The sequence below is a fragment of the Galeopterus variegatus genome, unplaced genomic scaffold, assembly GCF_000696425.1.
Source record: "Galeopterus variegatus unplaced genomic scaffold, G_variegatus-3.0.2 Scaffold7708, whole genome shotgun sequence".
Taxonomy (NCBI): domain Eukaryota; kingdom Metazoa; phylum Chordata; class Mammalia; order Dermoptera; family Cynocephalidae; genus Galeopterus; species Galeopterus variegatus.
In genome coordinates, this window is record NW_007733819.1 from 30,038 (window position 1) to 39,487 (window position 9,450).

Below are 9,450 nucleotides of genomic sequence, written 5' to 3' on the forward strand. Positions count from 1 at the left end.
ATTCTATTCGAACAGTGTATTTATTCAAAAACTATTTTTCCAGAATATTTATGTCAATAACTCCTGATTTGGGGGTATTTCTAGATGTGTAAAAATAAAAAAAACCAAGAAAAACTTGTCAATGATAGTTTACAATAGGCACATCCTACCTGGGAAGCAAGTATGAATTACACTAAAAATCCAGCTCTTTACATTTAAATTCTGGGTTTGTGCTCAATAAGACCAAAAAAAAAATTGCTTTATGTCCTAGAAATGCTAGCTGTAGTCTAAGAAGCCAGAACTGGACTAAGCAGTAGAGCTGGCAATGCTAATGTGAAAAAAAAAAAAAAAAAAACAGACTTTTCCCACGCCTTTGGGAGTCTCAGAGCCTCTCAGCCTTTTCCCACTAATCCTTTAATGCCCATATTGCTTCCTGTATTCCTCGTGCCACTCTGACACTCCTCCGTTACCAACTGAGGTTAAAATTATTGGCCATCTGGAACTTTTAGAAAGCAGAGGTTTGGAGTAGTACTAAGCTTGAAGTAGGGTGGACATTAAAGATTCTGCCACTAGATGGAGAAATTGTCCCAATCCAGCACAGCTGCAGCTCTGTTGCCCTCTTGAGAATAAACAGCAGCAACTATAGTTACAAACGCCGCGTTGTTCAAATGACTATGGCAACTACATTTTCCATTGATAAGCTATAACTCTTTATAAACTCATTTTATGTACTTTCGCTTGAGTTAGGTGGACATCCTATATTCATCTTTATGGCCTCAATATAACCTATATTCTGTCATTATTTATGTTCATTTGATTCAATGTGGAGTATTTAAACCTCTTGAAAATCATTTGATATCTTTGCATATTTGTGGCAATTCCCACTAAGTATATGCAAATTCCACTTGCAGCTCTACAACTGAGCAGATGCGATACTAATGTCCATGACAGATTCAAGTGCTTCCTTGGGATAAAGTCTTTATCAGTAGCTATAATCAACAACGGGCAACTCACCCCCCCAAAAAAAGGAGGGGTTTGAATTAACAACTAGATGAACCCAATTTTGCATAACACCTTTATTTTGCAGAAAATGCTTTCTGCTGATTGTCTTTGGCTACTTTGTCAAAATAAAAACATAAAACAGTTGTAGGTTTAATACAAGAGTTTAGCTACATATGCTCAAAATAAACACCTTCTGGTGGACAGAGCAGTCAAATTTCCAATTCAACCAAAATCTCCTGTCCCCAACTACGATTTTATTCTGGCTGTAACAGCTCAACTCTAACTAATCAAAAGCAACAAAGGGAATTAAAAGTGTGCTTTGTACCTCGGCAGTAATTTACAAAGTTGGGTTTGTCAAAGTCACCTATATGCTGTATGAGAATCAGATAAAGTTTCTGGACCCCGACAATTTTTGACCGTGAATTGTGGGGAACTGGGCCAATTGCATCGTTTCCGAGCTTGGATTTACCTTTGCACAGAAACGGCGTGGGACACACTGCAACAGGCCGTGACGAGCAGGGGCCACACCTCTCCTGTTTTAAAGTGGAGTTAGTGAGGTTTTATTTCCTGCCCTCAGCCCCTGACACTGTCCTTTTGTAACTAGTAGACCGATCCAATCCACACACGTGGCCACCACGAGAGTCACTGCAAGAAGGTCATCCTGTAAAGCCGGGGTCTGGATTCACATGGACGGGGGTGACACGGGTGTCCAGGAGGCTAGGAGGCGGCCTTGGGCCGAGGCGTCGTACTGGCTGTCAGGGATGTCGGTGACGGTGGCAGCCCCGTCATACAGCGGGGATCCCGTGGAGGAGGCGGCCGAGTGGGGAAGCGGTGCGTAGTGTGCGGGGGCCCCTCGAAAGAACTGGGCGCCCAGCCCGCCGGACACCCCTGTCGCCTGCGCGCCCGCGGCGCCGCCACCCACCGGCCACAGGCCGGGGTACTGACTGCAACGGAAAAGCACAAGTGAGTCCCGCCGGCCACCTCGGGCCCTGCCCCTGGGAGGGGCGACAGGGACACCCCAGTCCTCAGAACTGCGGTGGACGGTGTGTTTCTTTCAAACATGGCATTTTCTTCATGTCATGAAATAACTATCAGCCACACTCTGAGCTGTGTAGAAGTTATCATGTCTGTTCACAAGGAACACAGGCTTTCGGGAGTGGTCTTGGAAGGTCGCTCACACATGCAAAGCTCACAGCAGAGCGCTGGTACAAGACCCCAGGCGAGTAATTTTGCATTCTCGCTCAGAATACAAAATTGTAGCAGATACACTGCATCAGAAGCTTCAGAGAACGGGCTTACACATCTGTGTTTTTAACTAGCATGCCCCACCCTCACTGCAGTAATTCTAGTGACCAAGACAAATCCACCCCCCCAAAGCTGCAAAAGGCATTCCTCAGAATAAGTCCAGTGTAGACCCCTTCCCTGCTGTTGTCCTGTCAGGTAGACAGGGGAGTTAGCACGGAATGCAGCAAGACAAACCAGGGAGTCAGACCAGGTTTTGCCCTTAACAGGCTGTGTCCCATTAGACTTGGTCTGACACTATTTAGGAGGTCGTTTCCCAACGTGTAAAACAAGGGAGTTAGAAATGAGTGTTAAATCCTCTAGTCTAAGCACATATAAGTGGACAATACTAAACTATGCTGAAGTTTTGTTTTAGGAAAAACTCTTAAGACTCCTATGAATGAATAACGAGATCTTAGGTTCTACAGCTGTTTTGCACACCACACCGTGTCCCATATTTCAATTGCATTTGACCTTGTAAATAAGTCTTAGTTACTCAAAGGCAGCTTACTGTCCCAGCTGATAAATGAAAGTTTCCGGCTCTGAGATGCCCAATTAGAGCCACACTGAAATCCTCAGGTGGGACCCACTGTCACCAGTGTGTGACCTGCAGGTGCTCAGACTGACCTGCAGCTTCCTGAGCTGTGATCTCGGAGCCCTTGAAAAGTTTGCTTGTTTGGGCATTGTTTGCTTTATTTGTAAAGAATTCGATTCTTATTATAAAGGAATTGTCTTCTAGACAAAAAGAATCATGATCTTAGCCATATTTTGATATTCTATAGACAATCAAGTGCATTGCTTTAGAGGCCAGGGGCACTTGATTCCAGGCTTGCTGTGTTGTGAACAGTTTGTCCAATCACATAATGTCTTTGGGCCCCTTTCCTCACTGGAAAATGAGGACTGACTTCTAGCTTTGCTATTTTAGTTTTTCATTGTATTAATCCTATAAAAAATGTAATACATTAACCTACCTGCTTGATTTTTTAAGCCGTTCTCTCTCTATATAACTGGTAAGTTAATAACAAAATAGTTGTCACTGCTGTTAAGGACTTTGATCTTATATCAACAGAAAAGCCAACAAACTTATTTCCTTAGTTCAGTAGCTCCTCTCAAAACAGGTTCTGGGAGCATTTCTTCAAACTACACCCACTGACTCCAACAACTCTGTAAGGGACAGGCTGAGGCTGGGGTTATTTACTGTTTCATCAAGGCTCAGAGAGGTTAGGTGACTTGACCCTCATATGAACCACTCAGAGGCAGAGCCAGAGGGGCCCCAGTTTCATTTCGGCATGGTATAGCCCAGTTCCCAGTCCACACCACAATTCTAAAGGGAGTTGTCAGTCCTCCCAGAAGATAGACTGAAAGCAGGAACTCTGCAGTCATGTAGCCTGGGGTCCTTGGACATACCTAGCTAAGAATAGAATTAAAAATCACAGCCCAACCATGCACAAGTAAAGTGTAAGATAAGAAATAAAGCTCAGTATGAATGGAAATAGCATGAAGTCACAGGGAGGGTCCCAGGAGGGAGGGCACCCATCCCAGACATCTGTTACCTGGAGCCAGCAGAGGGACTGGCGTTCGGACTCATGGGGACCATGCTGGGGTGCGCAGGCACTCCGAGGCTGGACCAGCTGTCATGGGATGGCAGCACGGACAAACATGCAGATGAATTGTCAGAACAGGCTGGGATGCAAGAAAGTGTGGTTACTGGATGGGGTCTTCCAAGAGCAACAAAATGCAGCGAAATACTAGCAATAACTGGAACTACCTGACCTTGAGAACAAAATGTGTGTGAGATAATAAATAGAGAAAGTAATCCATTTGCCTGCTTAATTGGTCATCAAGAGCTAATACTTGCATTTACTACCAAATGTATATATTTGATAACATATCCCAGTCCACTCAGGCTTTTTCCTTTAACATCAAGGTGAGTACATGCCCTGTAGAAACTGAATCCTACAATCAATTAGTTGAAGATTACTTATCTTTAAAACTAGAAACAAATGTGACTTTAACCTACCTTTTCAAAAAATTATATATTTTGTGAGAGTTGAATGGGCTACAGAAACCATTACTCCAGGCAAAATTAAAAATAAGTTCCTATAGCCAGAGTCTAGCCTCTAGGTGAACAAGTCCCAAAGACTATTTCCTTGCCACAGAAGCTCCTTTCATTTCAAATCAGCTTTAATTGCTTAATTGTTTTATGGTGTCCTTTAGCTATTTTCCTCCTTTTGGAGCCAGACAAAATTAAGTCTAGGCATCCCGTTGTTAGAGAGCATTAGGCAAGGGGACCTTTATGGTCTAGCCCAGTGTTCTCAAGGGGCTGGTTAAACACTGACGCTGGGCCCCAGCCCGAGAGCATCTGGTCTAGGAAGGACTCTGCCAGTCCTCGGGTGCTACAGGTGGGTGCTGCTGGTCCGTGCACCATGCATGGAGAATCATTGGTCCAGTCAGGGGTTCTTGTGCTCAACTGATCCAATGTTACCACTTTAGACAGGTTCATAAAATATCCAAACCTGAGTTCTACCACTAGAGATCAACTCAGGTCTCTGTGGAGGGGCCTAGTAACCATCAACATGGACAGCCTCGGGTTTGGATTGATTTCTGGTGAAGCCAGCAGTGGTGTGGATGTGAATGAAGGTCTCATCCTGAGCCACCAGAGAACTGGGCTTGCGGGTGGGTTCCAGAAGAGGGTCTTCTGTCTGGTTTCTGGACCCCTGCAGAACACCTTTCTAGAAGTATTCTTCCAGACACCCACCACCCCCTTAGACTAAGACTTCCAACTTACTTGGAGAATTGTTCCGATGCGTGTAGGGGCTGGGATAGGGCGATGACCGGTGGTTCCTCAGGGCCGGGTACCTTTCACAGCCATGCGTGGGGGGCAGGGAGAGGGGGCCGCCAAACTGAGGATGGGGGTTGGCAGGTGGACAGAGGGTGCTGGTTCCAGGAACAAGCCACCCCCCTGCTGTGAGAAGAGAATGCGGAGTAACTGGCACTGGTATTACCTCCATGATTTCAAGGAGGGAGAGCAGAGACCAGTGGTCTGGATGTCTTCCTCAGGAGTCCCTGATGAAGTAAAGAATGCTGAATGTCCAACATCTAGTCCACAGTCTCGGTCTCACGGCGTCACAGGGATTCAGCTCCACACTTAATGTCACAGGTTAGCCACAGTTTCCAAACCTCTAGGGCACTTAGTAAACCTGGGAAACTCCAACCTCACCCCTGAGGATCCTCTGGACCTCTTATGGGATTTACTATTCCCCAGGGTGGGTCAGCTTGCATGAATACAATGCAGAAACAGGCTGCGATGAATACAATGTAAAAACGGACCAAGGAAGAGAGGCAGGGGTCAAAGACACACAGGATTAATCGAGTGCTTGTGTCCCTGTCTCCCCCATCCCTGGCTCCTAACACCCACAGTTACACTCAAGGGATGGATGTCCTTGCCCAGGGTGGAGGCAGTTTTCTGCTTCTTCTTCTTCTGTCTTAGACTCCCCACATCCTCCCCGCTTATGCATCAGAAAATCAAAAGTTTCAAGTTTTTCCCTATTTTTTAATTTTTTTTTTAATTCAGAAAAAGCAAACCTTAGGGGGACAACTGCCCCAGCTCCAATTTCCAAACTACAAATAATCCTTCAGACATTTAAATGAGGGAAGGGTACAGTTGCACCCACGACACATGGGCCCCCCACTTGCCAGAGCGGTGACTCACATTGTACCTGAGGTAACTGTCCCTCAGGCCACTTTAATAGAGCTGTTTGTTAAGTTAGCCCAGCAGATGATTTTAAAATATATTAAGCCTCTTGCAAACATTAACTTTTCTATCTCGACAGTGTCAGATGTTTACTAGCCCCAAGTCCCTTCCCTGCGGGCATTGTTTCCTGATACGCGTTCTATACGCGCTCTTTACAGACCTACATCCCTGCATCGCTGGCTCTGACCCATGGAACTCCTGAAGGAAGCTAGACTTGAAGCAGACTCTCCCCATCTTACCAGCCACCCAGTCCACCAAAACCTACAGGGGCTGATGAGCCAACCCTGGAACCAATGTGGACTGAGGGAAAAATTTGTTCATAAGCATCACCCTAAAGCTGGTCCTTCAGTTTTCAACCATTAACACAAGTAGAAACCATCTCAAAGGGGATATAGTGAGGGAAACTCCTCTGCTCAATCCAGGAGCCTAACCACCCCCCAGGTCTCAATTATCCATCCCAGGCCCGGCTGCAGCCGCCTCAGAGCAAAACAAAAGAACCCAGGGGAGTTTCCTTTCAGGCCTGGGATCCACAACCCCAATTAGAGCAGAAGGTGGAGACGGTCATGCAGTTTCACCATCAGAGTGCCATGTCCCTTGCACAGTGCAAGGACACTCCTGCTCCCAGCCATACCCGAAGGAACCTCACTGTCCACTCCTTTCCTCCTGCCAGCTCTCAGCAAGTCTAGTCCCAAAGCAAAGCTCATCGACCACACAGAATGCTACAAACCGTACATTGGGAGTACCCAGGTTGCTGGCTGTCTCCTGGTTCCTCCATCGAGTCTTTGTGGTCACTTCTGTCAAAAAAAAAAATAAAGTATGGAATTGTCAAAAAGAAGAAAATTCAGAAGTGTTTGCATCAGTATTTCATCTTTCTGCATACTTCTTTACCCAAGGGGTATAGTTAGAATTCTCTCACCTTTCCTTTGCATCAAGGAAAGCTTTTGCAAATGGATTGTATTTAATTTTAAGAGCTGTGATCTGAAAAACAAGAAATTGCATTTACTAGCATATTGCCAGAGGATTTAACTTGGCACCAAGAAATTGAGAAACACTAGTACTACCTTTAAATATTCCAATATAATACGACTTCTTTCCAGATATATTTTACTGTTTGGCTCTGAAGTGGCTGAGTAATTGCAATATTTTGTGAAGGATAAACATATTTATAAAAAGTTTTATATGCCAATTTTCTGAGTGGGATTCACAATCAATTTAACCAACTACTGACAATATTCCTTCCATGTATATAAATCAAAAATGGTTCAAAACAACCTGGTTCTTAGGAAATAGTGATCTCCTAGTTCTACTTTATGGTCAACACTGACAACTTAACCAACTAATCACAGATATTCTATACTTTGGGGTTAGACTTAGACATAGATTTACAGGCATCTAACCAGAGTCTTCACACTGCATAGGCTGGGGGCTGCACCCCACTCTTTCAGAAGATTTCCATACTAAGAAGATCCTCTCTCTCCCTCAAGTCTTATTCTCCAGAAATGTGCACAGTACTTAACCTAAATGCTTTATGCATCTTCGTTTTGAGCATTTTGTAGATGTTTCAAATTTGAGACACTTTTACGGAGAATTAAAGGAGAAAATGCTTGAATGAGGACTTATTTTAAACTTTTGTCCCCTTAGCCTTCACTTCAGTTATGGCAAATTATATGAAAGGGCACTAAACATTAGTCTCAAGTACACAATCACACCCCATTCTCAAGAAACAGCACAGGGGACTGCTCTCTCCGTGTCCCTCTCACCTCCTCGTTCTGGTAAGCCGTCACAGCTATGAACTGGGTCTCCGGGAAGCAATGACTGGTGATCATGCGCTGTGGACCCCCAACTCTCACTATGTGAATTCGAGGCTCATACTTATGTAAGGAGTTCAGCATGATCTGAGGGAGACAGACAGGAGTGGTGGTAAGCAAAGTCCTGGATAAGACACCCAAACATCCATTTGTCCTGCTGGAGAGGAGAAAAATACACCAGAGACGCAGAAAATCCTCCAGCTCCCAACAAAGTGTTTTTACTGGTGAAGAAAGTGGGTTTCCCCACCGCTGACGCTTCTCAGCGTTTTCCACGTGCTCCTTCCCACAGCTTGTTTGAAAAAGGACTGTGAGACGCTACACACCATGAAAGGCAACTGTGCCCATGGCACAATGCTTTGACCTGGTAGATAAAGTCCTAAGGCCTCCAGGAAGGCTACAGACATTTTCAAAAGCCTGGGCCTCTGGGCCTGTTTGCAACTTGCCGGGACAGACGTCTTCCAGGAACAATCCCCGACTAAGAAAGTTCTTTAGAAAAAGACGGATTTACAAGTTTGTTCAGACTCCACGCAGTAAATAATGTGGCGCACGCTCAGCTTTAACGTCCCTGTTTACCGTCGAGGCTGATATCCCTTTACCTCTAGGACAGTTTAGGCTAAAACACGAAAATTCCCCAGGGCTCCCTCTCAGGTCTTCACAGGTGAACGCTCCCACTCCCGGTTCTGCAGGCGTTGGTGCTACCGTTATCGATGCAATATAAACACTACTAAAGGCTTAACTGGGGACGCCTGTGGCAGACGTCACCTCCCTTCCAAGACGCCCCCGTGCATGAGAAGGTGCCCACGGACGCCCTCCTCGCCGGTCCCAGCCGTCGGCGGGCTCCGTCACACCTACCTGTCCCCCTCCGTTGAGCTTGTTGGTGAGCTTGACTTTGCTGAAGGACACCGGCGCCTTCATCCAGTGCGCCCCGAAGTTGGGCGAGTCCGGGTGGATGTAGACGCAGCTGGGCGCCTGCGGCTCGGGCTTGCCGCCGGGGACCCACTCCCCGTTCACGTACTTCCAGCGGTGGCTGTCGGCGGCCACGAAGTCCAGCAGGAACGAATACATGGCGTTGGGGTCCAGGCCAGACACGTTCACCTTCAGCACCGGGAACATCCTCCTGGAAAAGACAGGTGGCGGCAGGAGAACCGCGGATGTGACCCGTCGGGCCGGAGGCATCTGGCACTTGGGGCAAGGAAGAGCGCGCCCTGGACCTCCCACAGGTGACCCCCAGCTGAGCTCCCCCCGCCCCGAGCCTTTCTGGGTCCTGGGCTCAGGCGGCCCCCGCGCGACCCCACGGCCTCGGGAGGCAGGGGCGGAGGTTCACCGCGGCGGCGACAGGCGTGGGCCGTGGAGACGCCTCCGAGGTCCGGCCCTGGGGTTCGAGTCCCTCCTCCCCGAGCTTCCGCGGAGAAAGCCCCAGAAGAATGAACATGGTGAGGGACACACCAGGGGCCACGAACAACCAGAGCGGACACGACCAAAGGTCCTGCTCCGGGAGGGAGAGCGTCCGACGGCGCACCCCCGAGGCCACCNTCGGGCCGGAGGCGCCTCCATCCCCCGGCTGCGAAGCGCGCACGGCCCGGCCTCAGGGAACCGGGTCTACCTCGCCGCCGTCCTGCTGTCTCG

General features: G+C 47.5%; 1 protein-coding gene across 1 annotated transcript; it reads right to left on the reverse strand.

Annotated features, from left to right (window-relative positions):
• Positions 1-1,550: 1,550 nt before the first annotated feature.
• Positions 1,551-8,938, reverse strand: T (T, brachyury homolog (mouse)). The gene is made up of 7 exons (XM_008592242.1): positions 8,677-8,938; positions 7,777-7,911; positions 6,933-6,994; positions 6,749-6,810; positions 5,051-5,224; positions 3,816-3,945; positions 1,551-1,925 (listed from the first exon to the last, which is right to left on the reverse strand). The coding sequence occupies exons 1-7, from the start codon at positions 8,935-8,937 to the stop codon at positions 1,664-1,666; spliced, it is 1,086 nt and encodes a 361-aa protein (XP_008590464.1). The 5' UTR covers position 8,938; the 3' UTR covers positions 1,551-1,663.
• Positions 8,939-9,450: the final 512 nt, after the last annotated feature.

What these genes read in the sequence shown, in the direction of transcription:
- T (XM_008592242.1), bottom strand. Translation starts at nt 8,937, where the DNA reads ATGTTCCCGGTGCTGAAGGTGAACGTGTCTGGCCTGGACCCCAACGCC. An exon ending in GCAACCTGGGTACTCCCAAT is followed by an intron (nt 5,225 to 6,748) that starts GTACGGTTTGTA and finishes TTCTCACAGCAG; the next exon opens with GGGGGTGGCTTGTTCCTGGA. An exon ending in AGTCCCTCTGCTGGCTCCAG is followed by an intron (nt 1,926 to 3,815) that starts GTAACAGATGTC and finishes TTTCCGTTGCAG; the next exon opens with TCAGTACCCCGGCCTGTGGC.